The following is a 27,409-nucleotide window of genomic DNA, read 5'->3' on the forward strand; positions in this document are numbered from 1 at the left end:
AAACAAGAAAAATAAAAGCTTAATTGGCTCATTTCTCGACTCTCATGTGTAATGATTTCCGATGTATTATTATGCTATATATATACACTGCACCAATAGAGATCCGCACACCCACACCACGTGTCTTCAGTCAGGTGAAAGTGATTCTAAACTGCTTACATACGATATTAAAGGTTGCCAATGGTTGTAAAATTTGTCAGAGGACCCTCGAATTGTGAATTTGATCTTTTCAAGTTGCAGAAAGGACATAACATCAATCAACCATGATTTAGCCGAGGGAGGGGACTTAGCCTTCCACTGTAGAAGTATCCTCCTGCGGGCGATTAATGAGGCGAAGGCAATAACATTAAGTTGCTTTCTGGGTAAAACTACATCCTCCTCCGGGATTCCAAAAATTGCAATTTGGGGGCAAGGCAAAATGGTTGTCTCCAGCACTTCAGAAATTATGTCAAAGAAAGATTTCCAGAATGGGATCAATTTGGGGCAAGACCAGAACATGTGGGACAGATTCCCTGGTGATTGTAAGCATCTATCGCAACTATCCGTCATGCCCGGATATATTTTAGATAACCTTGCTTTACTGTAATGGGTTCTGTGGAGAACTTTAAACTGAATGAGGCTAAGCCTAGCACAGGAAGAAGAAGAATTAACCCTCTCCGTTGCCTGCTCCCACCACTCATCTGAAAATGCGATCTCCAATTCGGCCTCCCAGCCTGCCCTGATCTTATCCAAACCCGGGTCTCTGCGGGGGATAGTCTCATAGAGACAAGAAACAACACCTCTAGCTAGGCTTGCTGCAGGCATAAAGACCTCCACACCCGACCGCATAGGTAACTGCGGGAATGTTGGAGAGTGGGTTTTAACAAAGTGTCGAACCTGAAAATATCTAAACCGGTCAGATTGTCGCAGGTCATAAGTTGCACACAAATCTCCGAATTCTGCAAATTGGCCATCTATATACAAGTCTCGGAAGTAAATCAGACCTTCTCTTCCCCATGCAGCAAACCCAGAGTCCATTTTAGCAGGTAAAAAAAGATGATTATTGCAGATGGGCGCTGACATGGTGAGCAATGACCAACCAAACTCCTTCCTAATCTGTCCCCAAACCTTAAGTGTTGAGACAACAATCGGGTTTGTACTGTATTTTGACGGCACAAAAGGTACAGGACTACACACCAATGCTTCAAGCGAGGACGAAATGCAAGAACCAGCCTCAAGCCTACACCAGCAGTCTTCAGGCTCACTCAACCAGAGAATTATTTTGTGAATGTTAGCAGCCCAATAATAATACCTGAAGTTTGGAAGGCTCAGTCCACCCTCAGCTCTAATTCTCTGCAGTAAAGGCAATCTGATTCTTGGAATTTTACCTTCCCAAATAAAGGATGAAATCATAGAGTCTAATTTAGTAAAAAACGATTTTGGGAGGAATATTGGGAGACATTGGAAAAGATACAAGTACCTAGGTAATATGTTCATTTTAACAGTCTGTACTCTGCCAGCCAGGGAAAGAGGCAGAGCATTCCACCTCTGGAGGTCAGTCTTGACCATGGTTGTCAATGCAGTGAAATTTTGTTCAAGAAGAGAGCCAAAAGACTGGGTTATATTTATACCCAAATATTTGAAGCCATTGTTTGCCATATGGAAAGATTGGAGAGATTGGGAAACATCACGGGCCAGTTCGTTAATCGGGAAACACTCACTTTTTTGTAAATTTAGTTTGTAACCAGAGAAGCTTCCAAATGTGTCAAGAAGGGATAAAATGTGTGGAATACTGGGAACAGGGTCAGATATGTAGAGTAACAAGTCGTCTGCATAGAGGGACACTCTGTGCTCAATACCCCCTCTCCTCACCCCAGAAAACAGAGTTTCAGCTTTTAACGCTATGGACAATGGCTCAATGGCAGCGGCAAACAGCAAAGGGGATAAGGGGCATCCCTGGCGTGTCCCACGTGTGAGTGGAAAAAATGTTGATCGACAGTTGTTTGTTGCGACACAGGCCTGCGGGTTAGTGTAAAGCAAGCGTATCCATGACAGGATCCTTTCCCCAAAGCCAAACCTCTCTAGAGTGAGGAACAAGTACCTTAATTCTACCCTGTCAAAGGCCTTTTCCGCGTCCAATGAGATTACCACTTCCGGTTCGATCTCTGAACTAGGGGAGTTGACGATGCTCAGTAGTCTACGGACATTAGCAAAAGAGTGGCGATTCTTTATGAAGCCCGTCTGATCTTCAGATATTACCGTGGGAAGAACCGTTTCCAGTCTACCCGCTAGCACTTTAGCCAATATTTTTACGTCCACATTGAGAAGTGAAATTGGACGATACGAAGAGCAGCAAGTGGGATCTTTATCCTTTTTAAGAAGTAAAGAAATGGATGCCTGTGTAAGGGTCGGTGGTAGCACACCCTCTTGTAACGAGTCCTCAAACATTTCTAGGAGCAGAGGAGCCAGCTGGTCTGTGAATTTCTTTAAAAATTCTACCGAAAAGCCGTCAGGGCCCGGAGACTTCCCACTTTGCATCAGCCGGATAGCTGATATAATCTCTCCAAGCGCCAGAGGTCGATCTAGACCACGACAATCCTCTGAGGAAATCTTGGGAATAATTTGTTTTGAGAAAAACTCTAGCATAGTCGAGTTGTCCTCCGGCGCCTGGGACGTATAGAGTTGGGAGTAGAATGTCTTAAAAGTGTCATTTATTAATTTAGGATCTGTAGTCAGTGATTCTGAACTGTCACGAATCTGGGAAATTGATTGTGAGGCCGATCTACTCTTTAACTGGTGAGCGAGAAGACGCCCCGCTTTGTCCCCATGCTCATACAAAGTACCACGAGATCTGAGGAGAAGCCGCTCTGCATCCCTAGTTGTTAAAAGGTTGTATTCTGTCTGGTACGCAACTCTGTCCTTGTAAAGCTCAGGGGTCGGACCAATGGCATAATGATAGTCAATATCAGTGATAAGAGCTAACAGTTCTCTTTGTCTAACGAGACGAAGCTTGTTGGCATGTGCCGTATACGAAATTATTACTCCCCTGATATTTGCCTTAAATGTCTCCCATAGTAATGAGGGTGAAGTTTCACTGTTCTTGTTAGTCATAAGGAAGACGTCTATAGCTTGTGAGATAGTACTGCAAAACTCATCAGACGAGAGTAGAGAAACATCCAACCTCCAAACCCGAGCCTCCTTGGGCCTAGACCTAAAGGTTAGATCGAGGATTACAGGGGCATGGTCAGAGACGGTTATAGCAGAGTAGTCTGCTGAGACCAGGGACGGCAGCAAAACCCTATCAAGGAAGAAATAGTCTATGCGTGTGTACGAATGGTGGACATGACTAAAAAAGGAAAACTTTTTTACCGTTGGGTGTAGAAATCTCCATGGATCGATGCAGCCACACTGGTTCATAAAGGTAGAAAAGGTTTTAGACATCTTTGAGGGCACGGCTACTCTGGTACTAGACCTGTCAAGAAGATTGTCTATAAAACAATTCAGATCACCGGCCAGTATCAGGTGGTGGGTGTTCAAATTAGGTAGGCTAGACAGAAATCTTTTCATAAAGACAACATCATCCCAATTAGGTGCATATACGTTAACAAGAACAACAGGGGTCTGATATAATGAGCCGGTTACAATGACAAAGCGACCAGACGAGTCTGAGACAACGTCAGTAGAAGTAAACTGTACATTCTTATTAATCAATATAGCTGTCCCACGTGTTTTGGTGTCAAATTTGGAATGAAAAATCTGACCAATCCATGGTCTAGAAAGCCTTATTTGATCCGCAGTAGACCACTCTCTAACTACTTTCACCATAACCCATAAACATTGTATTATCCCTATATTAAGTGTATCCAGATTAAATAAATCAATGAGTTTAACCGAAATCCTATAGGCTTCCTATAAGGAAGCCAAAAGCTTAATAGCAAGGAATAAATAATAAAATAAAGAGAAACCAAAACCACCCAACAGCAAAACCTGTCAGTCTGTCAATCAACGAATTGAGACGAATTACATCAAATCAAAGCCTCCTGCAAGGGAGATAAGTTTGTCACTTGTAACAAAATAAAGAAAGAAACTAAAAATACTGACAACAAAACTCGTCAGACTCGTTAATGAGTTGAGGCAAATTGAACCCGCCCGAAGGACAGACACAGGCATCAAATAATGATTGAGAACCATCAGGACAACCAGACAACAGGGCCAACGCACGATAGCAATAATAATAATATCAGCCCGATCAATAGCTCCAATAAACGCTCTATTCGTTCATAAGGTAATAAATAATATATAAAGATAAGTAGTGATTAAGTGTACTGATAACTTAATCTATCAGAGAACAAGCAAAAGAAAAAGAAGAAGAAGGGCGTTTCGTTATTAGGTTGAAAGCCGTCTGACCGACCAAGCCCACGCACCAGCAACCCCAAGTACAAATGGCATCAATTGTCTGCCAAAATTGCCAGTGATAGTATCATTAACCTGATATAAACGATAAAATTATAAAAATAAATAAAATAAAAAATAAGAAAGATGAACACACACACACACATACCTTCGATAGAGTATACCCCGTAGATATATATATAAAAAAGATAACGAAATAGCAAAATATTTACACTATTACAGCATGCATGCCCAACCTAGAGCACACACGACAGGCCTAATTAGATTCAGTCAAACATTTTCAGTGAAGGTTTTAACATTGATCTATGCCGCCGCCCAGTGGAGACCAATTGGCATTGAATGACCAATGTGCAGTGGGGGGTATAATGACTACACGTTTAAACAAATTAATGATGTTGTTCGTTGTGCCAGATCGGTCATGCATGCACGCCACAAAACCAATAGAAACAACACGATCACAAAGAAAGAGAACAAAAGGGAGGTTTGACCCTAGCTAACAGCATGATCACTGATAGAAAATAAAAGAAATAAACAATATGGTAGGAGGTTCATAAGTGGGAAAATAAAAACAATAATAATACACAACGCTTGAGAAGATGTAAAATAAAAATAAAAATATCTATCAGTACAAACTATACACATATACATACACACACGCACAAGCACCCACACACAGTCACACACACACACACACACACACACACACACACAGAAGCGCAAGCATACACAAGGACACATGCATACATACTATATGACAACAATAATAAGAGTCTATGAAAGAAAAAGAGAGAACAAATACAATGAAATAAGTAGGCTAACAAATATAATGTCCATCAGAAGTGGGGTGCATGTATATGCGCGACCAGTCTACCAGAATACTCTCAATCTACTCACGTCATGACCCAATGTTCCGGTGCGTCACGATAGTCTCAAACAAACGGCAGTGTTATTATGTGGCTAATCATCAGATGCAGAGCCACCACGACCGGAGTCCTTTCTGTAGTTCTGGATGAAGCTTGTAGCCACCAGGGGGGAATGAAGCCACTTCTTTTCACCGCCCGGGAGGCTTATGCGTAGTCTTGCAGGGAATAATAGAGACGGACGGAGACCCATTTTGTAGAGAACAGCCATCTGGGTTTTGTATTCTCCGCGTTGCTGCAGCACGTCCGCTGTAAAATCCTCGTAGAATCTTATTTTGTGGCCGTTGTATTCCAAGGAGCCACGCTTACGTGCCTCTCGCATTACCAGTTCCTTGAGTTGGAAATGATGAAAGCAGACGAGGACGGTGCGAGGCCTATCCTTGGAGCCGGGTGTAGCAGCACCGGTGCGATGAGCTCTGCACAGCTCAGGGGGTTTTGGCAACACATCCGCTCCCAGAACATCCATAAACATTTGAGAGAAAAAGGTTGTTGGACGTGTCCCCTCCCCCAACGATTCTGGAAGTCCTACGACGCGGACATTGGACCTCCTGCTATGTCCCTCTAGACTGGACAGCTTTGTCTTCATCCATTGGTTGTCCTGCAGTAGCTTAGCATTAGCCGCTTCAAGCTGCTCAAAACGTTGTGCAATCGTCTCTGCGTTAGTTTCGAGACTCCTTATGCTCTGACCTTGGTTGACCACAGTGGCTTTCATACTGTCTATTTTCTTCTCCAGGGTGGTAAACGCTGATTTAATGTCCCCCGCGAGTGCTTCTCTGTGTTGGTCTAGGCTAGACTCTAGCAATGCAGCTATTTGGGCCATAGTCACAGGACCCGAAATGGCGGCTGTGTTGTCGTCGTCACTCGCCGGCTTCTCACTCACGTTGGGGTGTTTGCTTCTCTTTTTCCCCGTTCCCGACATGTCGGCTATGTTAGAGGCTTCGATTTACTCACGAAAAATAACTTTTGATGAGCGATATATAGGGCTAAAATAGGATAATAAACGGTGTTTGATGGGAGCGGTGAAACGTGCGTCTACTCCGACATCCTGCGCATGCGCTCTCTCCTCTCATTCCACTTTCATTTATTTTATTCCATAGTCTTAGTTTTTATCTAATAAAGTAGTTTTTATTTGTTTTCTCATGTTCCCCTTGAAAAGCGTCTTTAAGTACTCAGAGAAGCATTATATAAATAATAATATCATCACTATTATTATTACTACTTTTTTAATTGCCTATGCTTATGTAGTCACTATTCATTGATTCACTCGTATCCAAATCCATTCGAAAAAAAAGCTCACTGATGATCAGGTCAAATAAGCCTATTGATATGCGATTAAAATGTGATTAATTAATCACAAAAAATATTATTTTTTAAAGTAAAGTAAAGTAAAATAGTTACTTTCATAATTGAATGTAAAGTAAAGTAACAAATTCATTTTTTAGATAAGTAACGATAACTATAATTCCTTACTTTTTAAAAGTAACTTCCCCAACACTGGTGACATATGATATGCTGTACAACCCTGGCCACTGAGTCCACAGCGTGCAACAGGCAGACAGACACTTTGCAGGCCTTTGAAGTTTCCCGACTATTATTAACACCTTGAGGGCCCGGCCCTATTTAATCCATTAATAAAATGTGCCCATCATCAGCAAGCGCCTCTAGGGCAGGCTGTGTAGAGCGATGCAATCAGTTTTCATAGCACTAATTTGACGGAGATGATCAACCTCCGTCTCGGGCACATGACCGTGCACTTGAACTTGATGGTGATTTACGTCATGGACCCCGATGGTGTTAACCAGAGTTATGCAGACAGTATTCCTATGCTCCTTTAGAGCCGTTTACATATAAACTGCAAGCACAGACATTAAAAAGGACATCCATGACCATGACCTTGTCTGAGTCTGGATAAGTAGGACAAAGTCATTTTCAGCTAAAACAAACTTTGCATTTGGCCACATGAACCCTAACAGCCTTGTTGTGGGCATTCCAAATTATTTTGGGGGTCCCCAAATTATTATTATAAAAAAAAAAGAATTTTCTTTTTTGTTTTTTTCCAACTGAATGGCTGGAAAATGGAAATGAAGAGTTTACATGGTACACATAGTACATGCATAAACCTCCCTAATGATTATGGTATATCTGGATTCAGTATTTATTTATTAATTCATTATTATATGGTGTATTGTCTCTATTATTAAGGTTATTGTAGCAGTCAATTTATATTGGGTGTCGGGAGGGGTCCCGAGACATTGCCAAAGCATTTCCGGGGGTCCCCGGCCAGAGTACCCCTGGTGGAGAGGGGAAAAAGAGGTCTCTGTGGGGGACCCTAGTCAACAAAGTACATATGGTGTATGTGTTTAAGCATCAGTGCTGGCCATTGACCTGAACACAGAAAGGAGGAACAACAATAGACAGGACAGACACAGACACTTTAACACCCGTAGACCTACAGGGTCACTGTATCCATGTTCAGAAAAGCCCATTGACTTAAGGGTGTGTTGAAAGCGGTAGTTTGCGCCACCAACTGCACTTACGTGTTCAACAAGTTTATCCGTGTCTGCTACAGAAGGGAAGTGCTTCCTGACCCGTTCCGCCACCTTATCCTTCAGATCACTATGACCCGCCTCACCATCTCCCTCATTGGAGGACTGGGCAGCAGGGGCAGATGATAGGTTCTCTAAAATGCCAGTCAAGAGATCAGCCACCCCTCCTGAACCTGCCAGCACCAACCAGGGCGTTGATTTCCTCAGAGACAGATCCACCCGCTGATGGAGATATTAGGGGAGGAGGGAAAAGGAGAAAAAGAGAAAGTGAGGGGGAGAGACATATGCATTTTTTTCTCTATGGGTTACTACTTTTAATGCCTGGGTCTTATTTCTTTACATAGCCATCCAATTTATAAACATTCTGATGCCTGGAATGGATACAAAAGCACTGGTCGCTGCAGTCTTTATTATGAGTTATTTATCGGTTTAGATGGCACACAAAATATTTAAGCATCAGTTAAAGTTGTACGCTCAGATATCTCCTCTGTTGTGAGTAGTCATCCAACTATGCTTACAGGCAAATCAGTATGGAGATGGCAGCATCTGTCATATCGTTAGTCAATCAGGATGGAGATGGCAGATTCTGTCATATCGCTAGTCAATCAGGATGGAGATGGCAGCATCTGTCATATCGTTAGTCAATCAGGATGGAGATGGCAGCTTGTCATATCGCTAGTCAATCAGGATGGAGATGGCAGATTCTGTCATATCGCTAGTCAATCAGGATGGAGATGGCAGCATCTGTCATATCGTTAGTCAATCAGGATGGAGATGGCAGCTTGTCATATCGCTAGTCAATCAGGATGGAGATGGCAGCTTGTCATATCGCTAGTCAATCAGCATGGAGATGGCAGCTTGTCATATCGCTAGTCAATCAGCATGGAGATGGCAGCTTGTAATATCGTTAGTCAATCAGCATGGAGATGGCAGCTTGTGGTATCGTTAGTCAATCAGCATGGAGATGGCAGCTTGTAATATCGTTAGTCAATCAGCATGGAGATGGCAGCTTGTGGTATCGTTAGTCAATCAGCATGGAGATGGCAGATTCTGTCATATCGTTAGTCAATCAGCATGGAGATGGCAGATTCTGTCATATCGTTAGTCAATCAGCATGGAGATGGCAGATTCTGTCATATCGCTAGTCAATCAGGATGGAGATGGCAGCATCTGTCATATCGTTAGTCAATCAGGATGGAGATGGCAGCTTGTCATATCGCTAGTCAATCAGGATGGAGATGGCAGATTCTGTCATATCGCTAGTCAATCAGGATGGAGATGGCAGCATCTGTCATATCGTTAGTCAATCAGGATGGAGATGGCAGCTTGTCATATCGCTAGTCAATCAGCATGGAGATGGCAGCTTGTCATATCGCTAGTCAATCAGCATGGAGATGGCAGCTTGTAATATCGTTAGTCAATCAGCATGGAGATGGCAGCTTGTGGTATCGTTAGTCAATCAGCATGGAGATGGCAGCTTGTAATATCGTTAGTCAATCAGCATGGAGATGGCAGCTTGTGGTATCGTTAGTCAATCAGCATGGAGATGGCAGATTCTGTCATATCGTTAGTCAATCAGCATGGAGATGGCAGGTTCTGTCATATCGTTAGTCAATCAGCATGGAGATGGCAGATTCTGTCATATCGTTAGTCAATCAGGATGGAGATGGCAGATTCTGTCATATCGTTAGTCAATCAGCATGGAGATGGCAGCTTCTGTCATATCATTAGTCAATCAGGATGGAGATGGCAGATTCTGTCATATCATTAGTCAATCAGGATGGAGATGGCAGATTCTGTCATATCATTAGTCAATCAGGATGGAGATGGCAGATTCTGTCATATCGTTAGTCAATCAGCATGGAGATGGCAGATTGTCATATCGTTAGTCAATCAGCATGGAGATGGCAGATTCAGTCATATCGTTAGTCAATTAAACTGAGCAGAGAAATCTGAGCGTGGTAGGATATTATAATTGCGCCTGGATTTTCATGAAACTTGGTAGGATAATTCCATTTATATTATGTAATGTTGTCAAGGTCAACATTACATAATCCTGTCCCCCATGTGCATTGTTTTTATTGTAGGTACATAAGAGTAGTATGATAACATTGTTAGCCTGTATGTGCCTGACTGATAAAAGCCCAGTTATGTAATTCATTATATTGGATGAATGATTATTGCATTAAAAAGCAGTGACTGTACCTCAAGCGTTGCCGCCTCTCCCGATATGAGCATGCAGAGAACAGGAATGTCAATGCTGCCACTGCCTGCAAGAAGAAATAATTAAATCACAACTCAAACTGGTAGTTTATTTATAGCTACTAGAACACTACCCGTTGGGCACCGGCCTACTCGTGAATGATTGGAAATGCATGGCACACCCAGTTATGCAATTATTTAATGCAGAATTATGTGTGTGTATTATTGTGTGTAATGACATGAGTATATGCCAGGGGTCGCCAACCTTTCTGACATGAAGGGCGAGGTCGCGCGTTCATTGTGAACACCGGGCAAAGCACTCTCTGTGGTGGTGTGGAACATGTGTGGGGGCGAACGGTTCTCGAGTTACGTGGATTACAGACATACGTACATACACACACGTACAGAGACTTTGCGCATTTATAGATAGATAGCATACTGATGTACTGTAGCTACATCAGCTCTCTTTCTTTTAAGATATTTTTTGCGGCTTACGCCTTTTATTGGTTTTTTGAAGGGACAGACAGTAGGCTGACCGGAAACGGGAGAGAGATGGGGGAAGACATGCCGTAAAGGCCATGTCGGGCTCGGGAGTCGAACCCGCGGCACACTGCGACTGGATTACCAGTCGGGTGCCCAGACGGTTACGCCACCGCCTGGGCTACATCAGCTCTCTTATGTGAATAGTGCCATTATATTTCCACATTTTGTTTCATGTTTTTATTTGTATATTTAGTACATTTTAACCCTTTCATTTGGTGTCAACATGGCTCTCTGCACATAAGACAATAGAGAGCTGTGAAGATATGACTTTCCACTGGAGCTTTGAGGACCGCTCTCTACTTGATTCTACATGTTGAATAGCTCAGCCTGAAATTCAAGCAGCAGCATGCAATGGCCAGTGTCCAATCAGATGCCTGGTCTTAATCCCATCAATTCCTACATAGAAACATGCAATAACCACTAGGTCAAAATGAAGAGTGAATCTGAAGTGAATGATGTTTAGGTCTTTATGACTTTATATTCATTTAACGAGTAATGCAAAATTCTGTGATTCAGCCGCAACAGTTTCCCTACTGCACTCCTCTGAGGCCTCTTTTAGACACAGACGGTCTCCAGATGAAACGGTAAAGTCCCGTTGCGTTCTCATTTTTTATTGACCCTTTACACGAGAACGCACACTTTATGAAAACGCTATAATGTCGCTAGGTGGCGGTACCGGGCTGCCAAATAGACCAGTCACCCACGTATAAGAAGAAGAACCAGGTAGATCCCCCTTCGGTGTTTTGAATGACGCTTCCAGAACACAACGTGGTTGTGGCAGTCGCTCGCTGCCTGCTTTCACAGACAGACAGGCTGACAGGCAGCCCAGAGCATGCAGGCAGAGCGCGCCACGGGATGGTTATATATTTTATAATACATTAGGATACATAAACGCTGCTGCCGCCTATCACATTTTATTTACATCATGGTTTTACATCCACCATCGTTGATGAGCAGCGCTTTGTAGGCGAGGAGGGAGGCTTGTTCAGGAACTCCATTATATCATATATGGCTCTGCATCAATGTAATAAACATATGCACTGTGAGCCAACGTGATGTCATAAGTTTTGTGGATTCACCGGCTTGCCCGTTTACACGGAGAAGGGATAAAACTGCGTTCTCAAAGATTTCCACTCTGGGAGGTGGTTTCACTTTGTTGCGTATTCACCTCCTGAAAACACCGTTCTCGTCTCTAAAGGGACCCCAGCAAACGATACTTTATTTTGTCTTTTCTTATGAACACCGTTCTAAAGACCACCTCAGAGACGAGTAAACATGATGGTTCTTCTAGCAGTTTGGAAGAAAGGAAGGGAAGTTCACACACTGTAGCTCCCAGTAGAGAATTTATATTAGAGTTTCAAATAACATTTCGACCACTGTGGGTCTTCATTAGCCTCATGTAGCCATACTGATCACTGGCACTGCGTGATCTGCCTGGGGCAATATGCATTGCAAAGGCAGGCTAGGTCTTCATCAGTTCAATGTACATTTTAAACAGGAAAAAAATTATATATATATATGGGCCTATGCAATGTACGTACCTGAAAAGTTTTTGTTGGGGTGGCTTTATGTGTATGTCTACACCCCCCCCCCCCCCCCCCCATCCCATCTTTTAACCCATTTTGGGCGGGAACCCCTTTTGGTGTTAGCATTATGTTACGCTTTAGCTAATAAAATAGCAGATCTACGAGCTTGTAGGTCTGCTATTTTTGAAAAATCGAAGAACGACTGACATAGAAACGTAGCTTTTTCAGAAAACTGTCAGGATGTAGAAGACATTTTTAGAATCTGATCTCAGGTCAAAATGGGTTAAGTCACTTTTATTCAGTTTTTGACCTGGTCATGGCAAACAATTCCCATGATCATTTTAATTCCACTAACAAACAAATTCTTACATGCACCACCATCCCTTACCCCAGATGCCTGTGCGTTGGTGTGAGATGTAGTCCTCTAGCTTAGCCCTAAAGCTGGTCTCTCCTCCTCTGCGACCTACACTCCCATCGTCCACCAGCAGGAAAGCCTGGTAGTTGTTGTCGAGGCTATAGTTGTTCCCGGTTTTGTTCTGGATATAGTACCTAGCAGGGAAGCTGCCCTGAGGGAGGAAAAAATATATACAATAATAATAATAAGTAATTACAGTGTATATCAACTACAGTACATGTAGGTCATGACCGGGAAATGGGTAAAGAGCATGTTCTGGTGTGTGTGTGTGTGTGTGTGTGCGTGCGTGAGAGAGTAGTGAGTACACTCTTTCAGTCAAATGTCAATATAGGAAAACTACTTGTAAAGTATGCGCGTATACCTGAGGGTTGACCAAATGGTGTCGGTTGTGCACAAGGCCCCAGGGAGCAATGCCCAATGCAACGACGTTGTTGACAGAAGATGCTGCGGTGGCGTGGTCCCTCACCGCCTCTCCTACGCATCGCCCGACGCCTTCACGCAAGCCTGATGTCAGTATCCAGGCCCCTGGGTGTAAATATGTGAGTAAGAATGAGATTAAGTAGATTTTAGTGTGTTTTGGTGATAGAAAGTGAGTGACAAATTTGACCATTAGAGATATCTTGATATTCACAGTTCAAAGCTGGAATTTGATATAAAGTTTTAAGAATGAGCCTTGGGAGCTGTCAAAGGCCACTACTGTGATTTCAGTATAAATCATTACATTACTAGACTTCTTGAGCCAATTGGAGTATATCTCTTTGAAACATTTTAACGTCTACTCTGGCTTTAGTGTGCACCCCAGACAGTGTGTACCATTTTCAATTAGTCTTAACATAGTTGAAATGGAAAATGAATTCGAATGGGTCTTGTATAGGAGGGGAGCAACTATCTAAATATTGAATCAAACAACTTAAGAACTCTACCAGAGTAGATGTTGAAATGACCCCAGAAGTGTTTTAAAGTGAAATACAGCCCTGGCTTAAGTGGGGATACTAAAACAGCGATATTCAGTTACACTTCATACCAATGATACTGTGCGGGTGTAGGTATGTTAAGTGATAACCACTTTCAACATGGCATTATAGGCAAAAGCTTTCTAAATCTTTCACATTTTCCAAACATCTACAAGCTTGTAGGCCAACTATTTTCGCTATTTGTTGTACAACAAAGTATATAGTGCTTAAGTGGCATTCTGGACTAGACCTGTCTGGCTGGAAACATTGTGGTTGCAAGGACTGCACTTCTGACCTTTCAGCTACAGGAGAAAGCAGAAAATGTTCGGCAGAAAATGGCTAAAAATGCATTTTCGGCCTATTCGGTTTCGGCCTGAATAGGCAGAACATATATCACTGAATAGTGTATGCAATTAATGCATTCAAAAGGGCTGAATAAATGTTTTATGGACCCATAATAGTGATTATTATTTAGTTTTGCCATAACCATTTATTTTGCCATAAATCAGGTAGCTTTAAGGTACGGCCATGACAGCAATGGTAGGAAAAATATTAATCATATTCGGATATTCGGTATTCGGTTTTCTGCCAACTGTTTCCTATATTTGGTATTCGGTTTCGGCCAAGAATTTCCCTTTCGGTGCATCCCTAATTTCTATCTACAATAGAAGATAATAGAAGACTGGTGCCATAAATGGGATAGGACACTAGTATGTCGTATTTATATAAACGAGATTTGTTTCTTTTTTTTAAGATAGGTTCGCCTGTATATTATACACAGTGTATGTCTATATGCAGTGTATCTATTTACAAATAGGAGGGAAGTGAAAGAGTGGACAGTTCTCACAGCACTGTACTGCATCCTGTGTATCTTGCACAACATCCACAAAACTCTGGTAATGCAGTTGTGATGATGGCATAGGGGTGGGTGTTTGTGTGTGTGTGTGTGTGTGTGTGTGTGTGTGTGTGTGTGTGTGTGTGTGTGTGTGTGTGTGTGTGTGTGTGTGTGTGTGTGTGTGCACAAGCTCATGCGTGTGTGAAAGCAAGACAAGAGAAAGGACAGTTAATGAGATGGTTCGATTGTTGAGAAGAATGGGGGTTTACTATCACAGTGTGCTACCTGGCCTTGGCACAACAGTTAGGAGGAAATGGTCATTGTGGCAACAAACTGGGAAAAGACCCCAAGGAGTCGTGCAGCGCAAAGCTATTGCTACATTTTCTTGCAGCTGCAATGCTTTTTTTAAATCATTTCTTTCAAGGATTTTATTATTCAATATCCTTGGAGGGGTTGGGCAATTTAGTTTCAGTTTGTTTTTGGCAAGGATTTCATTTTTCCAAGAAAATAATATCCTTGGAAGGGTTGGGCATTATAGTTTCATTTTTGTATTTAGCAGTGTGTAGGTTACATCATTACTGATGCAGGTGAAAAAAAGTACGATATTAGTACATACAACATAAGCTATGAGCCACTTCAAGTTCCTTCAGGCAGTGCTGGCCCCAAAAATGCACCCCTCTTTCATGCATTTTGTTCCGTCAAGCCATGTGTATCATGACCACTCCGGAGCTACGCTTTCAGTGTTAAATTAAGAGTTAAATTAACACTGAGGATTTTTACTGTGTTCTCCCTTCTCGGTTTTTCAATCCGTAGCAACACAGAGGATGTACAGACAGGTTTCTTGTTTAAAAATGTATGTATGTATACGTGTGTATATATATATATATATATATATATATGTGTGGAATAATGGCTAATAAAATGTAATAGTTACAGACTTATATCGCACCTACCTGTGCTTTGTGAGGCTTTGACCAGCCCCTGCCTGAGCACCTCCCGAACCCAGGTCTTGACCTTTGAATTGCCTTCTCCACCCACCACAGACACCACCAGGTTGGGTGAGGGCAAACCCCAATGGGTTGTCATCAGGGTGTAGGCCATAGAGGGGTCAGTGTTCCATGACATGCGCAGGAACTAGGTGAGTAAATTAAATAAGATTATTACAGTGATGGACACAACCTAAATACCGACAGGGCTAAGGTCTAGGCAGGTGTATAGACCAATTGCTGCATTATTTATAACTACCCCATATTGATCAAATTGAAGTAATCTGTGGGTTTGTCTGACTGGACTGGACTATTAAAACACAGGCCTCAAAACAATTGGTGCCTATTGCCGTGTTGTGGGTTTTCCGCTTTTGCAGTTTCTGTCTCTCAGTTTATACCAATGAGTACAGACAGACAGAGTACTGACATCATAAATCGGCTTCCAATTCTCCGACAACGGGTACCACCATTCAGACAAGCTGATCAGCATTATCAACTCTGTTCTTAAGTGAATCCTGAGTATTTACTATGTAGATGTGGTGTGGCCAGGATTTCAAGCAGGGCCAACTGTGGTAGTCAGGTAGGGTAAATTATCATTAAATGCTCTGTGTAATGAGCGGCTTGCAGACGTGTGTGTTGGTGAAATGTATTCTCATTCTACTAACCAGGTCTAATGAAAAACATTTAGTTTGAGATTTTGCGATCCATTTAGAGGATTCATTTTCCTCACCCTCTTGGGGGTCTTAAAGCATAACCAATAGTAATCTCAGTAATATGTTGAAATTGATAAAGACACTCCATGAACCACAGTAAACATTTATCAGTCACATTTGACGGTCAGTCACCCACATAGCTGTGCCTCTTGCTTGTTCCCGCAAAATGCAACTCTCCAAAGGCATCGGTGGGATATTCAGAGGAGTGCTGGGCACTATCCCAATGGTTAACGATGGCTGTGCTGAAGTAGTCGCCCAGAGCCACTGATTCATGGGCATCCCTCCGACCCCCACACTGGCATAGAACGCCTCTACTGATTGAGACAAACAGGGAAAAACATCAAAACAGGATGTCTACACAATTATTTAAAAATGCTGTATCAGCTCTAGAAACAAGTTTTATTTCCCTTTTTGCCATTTTCAGGTAGGCTATTGTTTATGTTTACCTGGACGAATCTTCCACAAAGGTGGTGCACACTCTTTTCTTGATGAGTTTGGGTATCCAGCTCTGAGAACAGTTTTCACAGGTTATGGTTAATTACAGCACACTGCAAAGTTATGACATTTTCTGATGTAAAACATGTAACATGTAGTGGAGAACAGGGTAAGATGAGCCACCCCCTTTATCTTAAACTGTGTTAGCATGTGACCTTGCTTAAATCCATCCATAATTTACACCTGGCTGTGAAGTTGGGAAGCATATGGGGAAAATAGAAAACATTATACACAACTTTTGTTTTGTTGAGGGGCGATAACCCCTCCTATGTCCAGATTTTGGTGTGTGTAACCCAAATTTTGTCCTAACACAAACATTAAATGCCACTGACAATGAATGGACAATTTTGAGTGTTTGTGTTAACGGAAACATTGCGTAACAAACATCGAAGATCAAGGGCCCCTTGAATGTCACTCCCCATGGTATGCACCCATACAACTGTCTGGTTAGTGGTTGCAGACAACTATAACGTCGCTTGAGTGTGATTTTTCAAAAAGGCGTCATCCAATTCATCTAGGTGAACATGTAAATATCAAAAAACTCCTGTGGAAGGGTCATCATACGGTACTTTACTTAACCCATTTAGGCCTGATGTCAAAATTAAAAAAAATGTCTTCTATGGCTTTGCCTACTCATTTGGTAATCTCGTCTCAAAAACTCCTGGGAACCCAGATTAGCCCACATTTGGAGCTCTGGCTCATGGATTTATGTTGGTATTTTAACACCTGAATGCAGCCCGACCACTGACCTGACCAGTAATGTAAACCAACCAGAAACTCAACTGAGAATACAGGTTCTGTTTCTTGGCCATGCAGTTCAAACCTGTCACCCTGCACTGAGCCACTATAGACCTCATAGACAGCAGCTACAGAACAACAGGAAAGCCCTCGATGCCCTTTGGCTTTTAGTGACCAGAATCAGATCCAAACTGATCATTTTCTTTTAAATGCAAATTTTGGTCATGGGTGGTATGGCCGACTTGGTACCTTAGCCTTGGGGATATTTCTAATGTTTTTTTTTTTTTAATTATATTTATTGGTTTTTAAAGACAAACAGACATTACACATAATAACAAACAAAAGAAAAGAAAAGAAAAACAGCTCAGGCACAACACTATTATAAATAAAAAGATTGAATATACAAAGACATGACAAGGACAATGAACCATAATGACAAGTGGTTTTTGAATTTTGATAGACTCCCAATAAGGGAATACATCCATACAGTACATAAATACATATATTAAAAAGGCAGACAATAGTTATCATAGGCACCAAATCATTACAACAAGAGCAGACCCATGCATGCTCCACTCAAAGGCGGCAACCGCCACCCCTCCAGGCGGCAGGGCCACCGCCCCAAGAAGCGGCCCCGACGCAACGCATCGAGACCCCTGCCCGGGCGACCACCCCCCCATACCCAAGGGGCAGACAAGCCCCCACTTCTCATGTTATTTTAACAGACATAATAATAACACATCTTGCAGGAAAGAGGCAAGAGAGCCAACTATTAGGGGACTAACTATTAAGGCATTTCAGGCAGTGAGGCCTGCCAGTCACAATGTGGGACATGGTCTCAATTTGTGGGACGCCTGAAAAGTCCTGGCAATGAGGGACTGTCCCACACAAAGGGGGACATCTGGTCACCCTAGGCAGGACATCGGAAGTCAAGGAAGAGAGAATTTGAGAGAAGCTACATTTATAAATAAAAACACTTAACGGCGATTCACACAATCTCACCAACACTCAAGCAACCTATTTGTCCGTGACCAGACAGTGGTACAGGTGCGTACCAGGGTGGATTCATGGATTGACATTCAAGGGACCCTTAATGTTACCATTTCCCCAAATACAGAAAAGGTAAACAAGGATCCCAAAGGTAAGTAGGAGTAAGTAACCCTAGCTGAGTCATGAGGCCCATAGAAATGGTCTAAGTATTATTCTAGACAAAAATGTTGGCTCTGGGGCAAAATGAACCCAATCATGCATGCGAGAAAGAAAATGTAGTTGTATTTTTTGGCTTAGCTGGAAATGTACAATTAACTTTCTTGGTCGTTTGTTCTTTATTGTGTTTGCAGTTGTATGTATAAACATCTGCAAATATTACACTGTTCTGAATTTATTTGGTTTTATGTTGTTTCAATAACTGTTAAGAATATAAATAAGACAATTTGTAAAATGTGTGTCAATTTACCCCTTGACTTGGATCAATTTACCCCTAACCTGGGGCAATTTCAGCAACATGACCACTTTTTATTATTTTGATGGCCCTTTGTCAACTCATCATTTCAATTGATAGAAGACATGAAATAAAGGTAGATGTTTAGATTTGACTGCCATGTAACTGCCATGTTGCCTCCAGGACAACTTAACTTATGGTAGTGAAAATTAGTTCATACCAGTCTATGATCTTACCCCGGCCGGGGCCCGTAGGTTTAAGATCTATGTTTCAGAAAAAAAAACATTTTCGATACTTGGAGCATATGATTGATGGTGTAGATGCAGGCAGGGTTTTACGTTTGTTTATCCATATGTTTACTTTGGCGCAATGGTGGCTAGGTGCACAAGGCTGAGTGAGGAAGTTATTACCTGTCATGTCCCTGTATTGGGCAACTCGTAACTTCCACTCTATAGTTTTATAAAATGCGTAAAGAGTTAAATCATTCTTCGTGAATTCACTTGCATACTAGAGAGCATACACAAACACCAGCCCGCACATTCCTGCCTGCCATATTACGTTTATAACTTTTCACATAAACTAAGCATTCGTTCAAACTTCGTTGGAAAATATTATGTTAACCGTCATAAATAACTCATCTAGGCTAAATGACTGCATGCCCACCTGGTCCTTGTCAGATTTAGATATTTTGGCACCGGCGGCGTCTTCTTCTGCTTCCTTGTCGCTCATGGTCTTTTTGGTGCCGTGAGTAAACCAAACGAACTTTAATATTCTATTGCATTTCCTGCTAAATGTTAACTGTATCGAGTATGGGTCCAAAACTAGTAAAATGACATTCCCTGTCGTTTTAACGCCACCTGAGCCTGAGACGGAAACGAAGGTGGGGAAGCGAAGCGCCGCATTGGGTGTGGTGGTTCAGCTGAGAATCTAAAGAGGTTGAAGAAAACAGAAAAGTAACTTCAAAGAATCCAGATAGACAAACTTGGGAAATGGGAGGGACCATCCACCGTAGTCTGCTCTGCTCTGCGATGGTAGGCTACTGTACTAACCTAATTGGCTATACTCCAGCCATGTCATGACTCATGATGACTGCACTTGACAAAAAATAACAGATGGTAGGCTAATTAAAGAACAACACAAGCAACAACACATCATTAATAAAGTTAAATATTTAATTTACAATGCATTTAAATATTGGAACGTTTATATAATTTATATGGGCGCACAAAAAATATATATGAATAGGAATTTCATTCGGAAATATCAGTCAAACTAGAAAAAGTGCCCTTCTGGGCACAGGTCTCCACCAGGTTATCCACAGATCCGTGCAGTTAGAGGTAAAAACACTTTTCGGCCAGTTATAGCGCCACCTTGAGGCTGAGTTGAAATTGTTCATGTGGCATTTCGTCCTCGGCCTAGTGGGAATGTGGGTGCACAATTTCACGGAAATCACGCGATGTGTTCATGATTTGCAGCATTTTGTTTGAAACTGAGCACTCCTGTGAACTTTGGAAGCCAATCTTAACCAATCAGGATGGAGTCTGATAAATGTGAAAGACCCGTTTCGTTGAATGGCTCTAGAGAGACTGTGTACCAATTTGCGTGATGTTTGGACAAAATCTGTAGGTGTACTGTGCAAAAACTTGTTTTGCACAAAGCGGCCTCCTGGTGGCGCTATAACAGGCCGTTCTGGAAAGTTTGGGGCAGAGGTTCATCGTTGGCATCCAGGGAGTGTGTGTGCAAAATATGGCATCGACCGGGTTAACGGTGGCCGAGATTAGCTGTTCACGGACACACGGACACACGGACACACGGACACACGGACACACGGACGGACACACGGACGGACGGAGTGCAAAACATACTCTCCCCACATGCCTTCGGCCTGGTGGAGACAATAATTCCTCTCGCACAGTAGCCTGGTTAATAAACCAGACCGAATCAGGTTTATTAACCAGGCTACTTGCACAGAGCAGTACCAGTCTGTCTGCAAATGTATTAAAAGGACTGAGGGCCCATATGTGCCAAAGTGTTCCTTTAAGATATCAAGTCCTTTTCTTTTGGTCACTATCGACCATATCCCTGTGGATCATGAGCGTTTTTCGATTCCTCTTTTCCACTGGTTTTGCCAATCTGGTATAATGTGTTGGCCAAGTTGTGAAGCTGACAGGTACCAAGTTGGCATCCACGCGGGGGCGAGCGCTTTGGACGTGGCACTGGTACCACAGCGATGCTGTTTGAGACAAACACACAATAAAGAACAAACAACCAAGAAAGTTAATTCATACATTTCCAACAGCCAAAAAATACAATATTCAAATAAATCACTGTTTCATCCATAAGATTTTGCATAAATAGCATTGTAGTTGTCTGAACACTTCAGTTGCCATAAGGTAAATAAACATCTACTATAACTACACCATTAAGATCACACTCAGGCCTACCTGCTTCTCAGAGCATCCATGTCTTGATGTTTTTCTTCTGAATGGAATGGGATAATCCTGAGTTCTGGAACATGGCTGTCTTGTGTTGCCCTTGACCTTGTGACCTCTAATGTCTGGGCACCGCTTTGTGAAGGAAGGCTCTCTGACTGTGTCCTGTAGGTCCAAAAAGAATGAGACGTTGGCGATATACTTGAAGGTGTGTGTGTGTGTGTGTGTGTGTGTGTGTGTGTGTGTGTGTGTGTGTGTGTGCGCTCGCGCGTGTGTGTGCACGTGGTTGTGTGCATGTGTGAGAGTCGAGAGTGAGCGAGAGAGATATTATGGTAAGCTGTATGGTGCATGGATTTCAAACCAAACGGGATAAAACGAGAGAGAGAAACAAGAGGATCCACGCACACAATGGTAAAACGGAGCTGGAAACAGACTATTAAAATAAGGCAAATCCCAACATGTTGGTCTTCAATTCTTTATCAGGGCGATGAAGACCGATTGAGTTTGAAAATGTTGGCGTTAGACTTGTTTTAATAAAGGCTGAGTCCTCCGGACCATTTTACCATTGAGCGCAAGGATCCTCTGTTTTTCCCTCTTGTTTTATCCCGTTTGGGTTTGACCCAGGAGAGCACCTCTGATACTGTTAATACCACTTGATTCTCCTGGGCAACTGGTTGTAGTGTGTTTTCCGTTGTATTTATTTTTTGTCATATATATCTATTTGATGTATTGTAGACCTGTGTGTACTAGGAAGTAAACAGTTGCCAGGGTGAATAATGTGATGATTGTGTTGTAGACATATCAGTTAGGTTAACCTACCTGTGTGAAGGTCTGAGTGGAGAGGCGCTGGTCAGGGGCACAATCACTAGTAGCAGTATGGCTATCTCCATACTGTGTTGGCCTATCGTGTAGAAAGAAATATTAAATTCATGTATATTCTTTAAATCCACACAATTCTAGCCGTATTTCATGCATATAGTCAAGTAAATATTTATTTTAGATAGGAGACAACCATTTGCACAACAAAATACATAACAAAATAATCATACATTTCCATTTCACTTTGAGTTTGAAGACAATTAAAATGGCAAACACGTGCAGAAGCTTACCAATAAGAAAAGACAAAATCCCACAGTGCGTCTCTGAGTGAAGTTAAGATCCTGCTGATGGTTTGATCTTTGAGTCTCAGAATCCCTCTCTGCTCATTTATAGGATCAGAGAGAAGGTTGTGGGTGTGTCTAGGAGTAGGAATTAGTCACTACACTCTTATCCACTCCCGTTCTTGCCATCAATCAATGACCTTGACATTTTTATTGCCTTTTTACAGGAGCGCTGGTAAACATAAACAACTATGTATAGTCTCAAACATCACATTGTAATTCAGCTTGAAATGAACCCTGACCTTCTATGTTTACATTGAGTAATCCTATGTTTGGTTCACCTTTTGCACTATACCCCCACCCCCCTCCCCTGTCTCTCTGTCACCAGCCCCCCCGCATCTCCTCCAGAACTCTATACTTGCTGCTGAGCAATTGTTCCAGAAACGAATCTCTCATTTCCATCACCTGCAGGAAGCCCTGCAGCCCAAAATAAGTCCTCCAAGCTTTTTCTTTAGCTTCCCATTTTTTCCTGCCCCTTCATCCCTTGAGTCACCCTTGCCGTCACCGTGTTTATTCCTGAAATGACCTTCAACAACACACGCACGCACGCGCACACGCACACGCATACGCGCACACGCACACGCACACACACACACACACACACACACACACACACAATTTCCAGAATACCTCATGTGTCTAGGACACAACAATAGCAGAAACAATCAGGTGCTGCTTTCAAGCCTGGTGTGTGGTCATATAGTAGCCTCTTTCCAGGAAATTGATCCATTAGGCTTTACCTGTTAATAACAGGTCCACAGGGAGCTAATGTCACATTTTAAAGTTCTCAGGTTGTCTGGTTCCACCTCCCTAACAACCCCCTCTCTTTCTCTCTCCCTCACAGTTTCCTGTCTTGCCTCTATTGTGTGTACCTTTCCTGTAACTAACATCTGGCCATGTTTTGCAGCCAAAATAGCACATTGAGTAATCATTGGCACGCATGTCCAACTGACCAAGACCAGACAGTTTGCCTTGTGTTTTTATTTTGATGAATAGGCATGGAGTCCCAGTTGATACTGAGCCCATATACTGTCTGAGTGCAACCCAGGATAGACATAGAACACTGGTCCCCAATCTTTTTCCTTGGAGCCCCCCCTTCTTTACTGTACTGGTACGAGCTGAGCTCTCCACCACACACACACACAAGCACGTACGCGCACACACACATGGCGACAAACACATACAGTACGCACACTTGTGTGCACGCATCCGCCTGAGTGACGGCAGACTGCTGGGCGAGCACTGGCGCTTTGGCATGGTCAGATCAGCATAATATGGAATGAATTCTGTACTGGCCATATATGGAGCGTGTCTTGAGTGTACAGTGTTTGATGAGGTCAGATCAACATATGGAATGTCAAAATGCAATCCATTATTATTATTATTATTAGAACAGGACAGTTCCATATATGGAGATCTAAGGGTGGCAGCGGAGGCAATGTCTTGAGTGTACAGGGTTTGATGAGGTCAGATGAGGTCAGATCAACATACAGTATGTAATGAATTCTGTATTGGCCATATATGGAGCGTGTCACGAGGCGTGACTGACGGACAGACTGACTGCAGGTTTTGCAGGTGTTCACAGTAAACTGTGACCTACGGTCGCAATTATGATTTTGTGCAACATGTTTAACATTTTGGACTACCTCCAAACAGACAAGGCCTTGCTCATTGCTCCCTTAAGGGAGGGGCGGATGCCAGGTTAGGAAACACTGAGGTAGTTACAGTAGTTAAGTGCTCATCGTCCACGTTGTGTGCTCACACTGCACACTCATTCTCGTAATTGAATGACTCTATCCATTCGGTCTGACTAAACCATCAGATCAAATCCTGTACACCTGCTGCTTTGCACGTTGTGGGAATTTCCAGAAAGAAAAAAAAATCCGGAACAAATAAACTCCAAATTACTAAGTCTAAATCTTAACACAAAACTCCTATCGTTTAAAGGTATATTCAGTGATTTCACTTAATTCAAATATCACCTATTTTTTTGTTTTGTTGTGATAATCCTGCCTACTATAGAGTGTGCTGGCCATATAAGGAGTTCCTCCCTGTCCCCAGTTAACCCCTGGGGGTCAAAAAACCTTAGGTTTCGTTTTTGACTCTCTATCCTGATTGGACGAAAGGCTGGGTCCCACAGCCAAAAACGAAACCTAAGGTTTTTTGAGTGAAATCACTGAATATACCTTTAAGTGTATTTCTTAACCGGTCTTGTTTAGTCAGCAGATTTTTTTTTTTTTTTTGCGGCTTACGCCTTTTATTGATTTTTGAAGGGACAGACAGTAGGCTGACAGGAAACGGGAGAGAGATGGGGGGATGACATGCAGTAAAGGCCGTGTCGGGTCCGGGAGTCGAACCCGCGGCACACTGCGACTGGATTACCAGTCCGGTGCCCAGACCGTTACGCTACGGCCTGGGCCTAGTCAGCAGATTTAAATGTATTTATTTTTTCATACAGGTTAAATCCCATTGCAATAGATCTCTTTTTCTGAATGTAGCATTGAATGTAGTATTTATGTGTACCATTTATTTTATTCATGGCCTTTAGTCATTATCGCCTTATATAGACAACTTAAATGATGTATGTGAGACAATTTTGAACTGTTGGGCTAAATGTCCATCTGTCAAGTGGTTGATACAAAAATAAAGGATTTCACACCCCCCTCCCCCAGGGGCCCCCGGACCCCCTGTTGAAAACAGCCGGTTTACGCTATATACCTTTAATCACCACATTCCCGTACTTATTTATTTATTTGACACTGACTGTCAACTACTAACTGTTACTACCGATGTCATGATCTTGTGATTCTAGTATTACAATTGATTAGTAACTGGATTGTTTTCTTCTGAACCATCGTTTCTGGGAGAACTCCCAGAACCATTTATCCGGGCTCCCTTCCATCCTTTCCAACAGAGCATCGCTGCATTCTGCAAACTGTGACCTCCACCAACCCATCCAGACCCAAACAGTAAAGCCCTAACCACACCAAAGGGATCACCATGCAACTCCTTGGGTCCAAACGGTTGCAAGGATTTAACGCTAAAACCGTCTTGACCCTTTGGTGTGGTTTGGGCCATTGAATTCCATGCGTTGAATCACTAGGGTCAACGTGGGTCAACGTGCAACAAGACATATCACACCGCATCCAACATATGCGCCAGTGGATATTGCAGGTTTATCCCAGTGGAGTCATTCAAGTTCATAAAGGTCACGACTCTACATGCTCTGGTTTGTTATGAATCTAAGGTCTCAAGTTCCTATGGATTCTTCAAACGTACAAATTGACAGTTTCCTAGTATACTACTATGAGAGGACTTTGTCAGGACTTGTCTGCCGTTGCTCCCACTATCGTTGCTGACGCAGGGCACATCCTGTTGTTCAAAAGCTGCCCCCACTCCCCCACCCAGTTTCCTTTACCCACAGGGCATAACAGTAAGCATCCTGGCAGGAAGACCTGTCACACACTTCCATGTCACCCTCTCAGAAACTTCCATGTCACCTTTCTCACATGCAATATTTGACTCCTGACTCCGGAGTACCGGTTAAACCAAGGGGATGAAAGACACAGTTAATTGTGGAAGTACGTATAGGTTAAGTGTTCGAAGGAGATATATGTACTGGACAGGGGAAACAGGTGTTTACTAGGAAAATATTTAAGAATATCAACAAAATAATAAATAAATATTTGTTTTCTTCCATTGTTACAAGACGTCTTTCCATTGGCACTCTGTTTGCGCTTCTGTTTGAGAGTGTGATTTCAAAACTTACTCAAGAGGAAACATTATACACCTGGTTGGTAAGAAATAACAAACGAGTTGGCATATAAAGATGAAATGACTCCATCTAGTGGAACTGAAGATTAAGGACATGCATATAATATGACTCATTATGTAATTATTCCTTTGATTTAATTTCAATGAAATACATAAGGCACACGTGTGTGCTTGAAACTAGCAGCTGCAAAAGATAAATATTTTGGGGATCCTGCATCTCTTAATTAGGGATGAGGCTGTCTGTCAATAGCTTCAATCAATATGGTTATGCAATAGCTATGCAGGCAGTGTCAACAAAACCTTGATGGTTATTTTAGTGATTGTCAGGGGAGTGAGAGATTTCCGTTAAAGATGGTGGATATGATAACAAAAGAGAGAGTGTGTGATGGAAAATTACAATGCCTTTATCTTTGCTGTGCTCAAGTTGTTGCTTTTGTAGACAGAAGCATAGTTCAGTCTTATCTTGTGGATGTACAGTAAAAGAGACTGTATCAAGGTAAAGATAGGTCACAGCTATATGGTGTTCAAAATGTGCTGTGTGTGAGACACTGAGACACTAGTTAGGGCTTAGGGGGGTGGGGGTAAATATGCTGAGAGATAGAATTAAAGTCCATTAGTGGATTATAATCATAACCACTCCATGGTTCCTGTATCTCTAGGATTAGAGGGACGAAGAGAGAGAGAGAGAGAGACAGTGAGGTAGGGAGGGAGAGAGAGAGAGAGAGAGAGAGAGAGAGACAGTGAGGTAGGGAGGGAGAGAGAGAGAGCGTTAGATTGCGTGCAGAACAGCCATTATGTATTAGAATTGAGCATATTTTGAAGGGAGATTTACACAAACAAGTGTGAGTGTTGAAGGTGGTACTACATACTGTACGTCGTGGTGAACACCCGCTCATCCACATTTATCTGATAAAGGTAAGATTACATGAAGTTAACATACTGTATGGAGTGATAACGTGTGTGTGTGTGTGTGTGTGTGTGTGTGTGTGTGTGTGTGTGCATAATCCCGAGCAAAGAATCTGTCTTTGCTTAAATGTCTGCGTTGTAATAAAAAAAACACAAGACACAACATTCATAGGAATTACATGAGTGCTAGGTAGTGCATCCTTTTTACACATTTTTAATCGTGGTTAAATAAAGAATTAATTAATGAAAAGCAAACAAACAGTCTATGTTGATGATGTGCTTATTGTCATTATGCTCAGTTTAGTGCTGTCTAAACACAGTTAACAAATCCTTCTGCAATGTTACTTTTGTTATGGCCGGGATTCACTTCCCCTGTGTGTGTGTGTGTGTGTGTGTGTGTGTGTGTGTGTGTGTGTGTGTGTGTGTGTGTGT

General features: G+C 42.4%; 1 protein-coding gene across 1 annotated transcript in view; it reads right to left on the minus strand.

Annotated features, from left to right (window-relative positions):
- Positions 1-19,623, minus strand: part of LOC310875004 (transient receptor potential cation channel subfamily M member 4-like) — a 31,246-nt gene extending 11,623 nt beyond the window's left edge. Inside the window, exons 1-8 of the mRNA XM_083788009.1 lie at positions 19,369-19,623; positions 16,478-16,539; positions 16,168-16,345; positions 15,286-15,466; positions 12,906-13,069; positions 12,518-12,695; positions 10,064-10,128; positions 7,850-8,080 (exon numbers count right to left, since the gene is read on the minus strand). Of these exons, the coding sequence (XP_083644135.1) occupies positions 7,850-8,080; positions 10,064-10,128; positions 12,518-12,695; positions 12,906-13,069; positions 15,286-15,466; positions 16,168-16,345; positions 16,478-16,539; positions 19,369-19,434 (1,125 nt within the window). The 5' untranslated portion in view covers positions 19,435-19,623. The remainder of the gene's footprint in view (positions 1-7,849; positions 8,081-10,063; positions 10,129-12,517; positions 12,696-12,905; positions 13,070-15,285; positions 15,467-16,167; positions 16,346-16,477; positions 16,540-19,368) is intronic.
- Positions 19,624-27,409: the final 7,786 nt, after the last annotated feature.

This window comes from Protomyctophum parallelum (assembly GCF_964188405.1).
Source record: "Protomyctophum parallelum genome assembly, chromosome: 17".
Classification (NCBI taxonomy): Eukaryota; Metazoa; Chordata; class Actinopteri; order Myctophiformes; family Myctophidae; genus Protomyctophum; species Protomyctophum parallelum.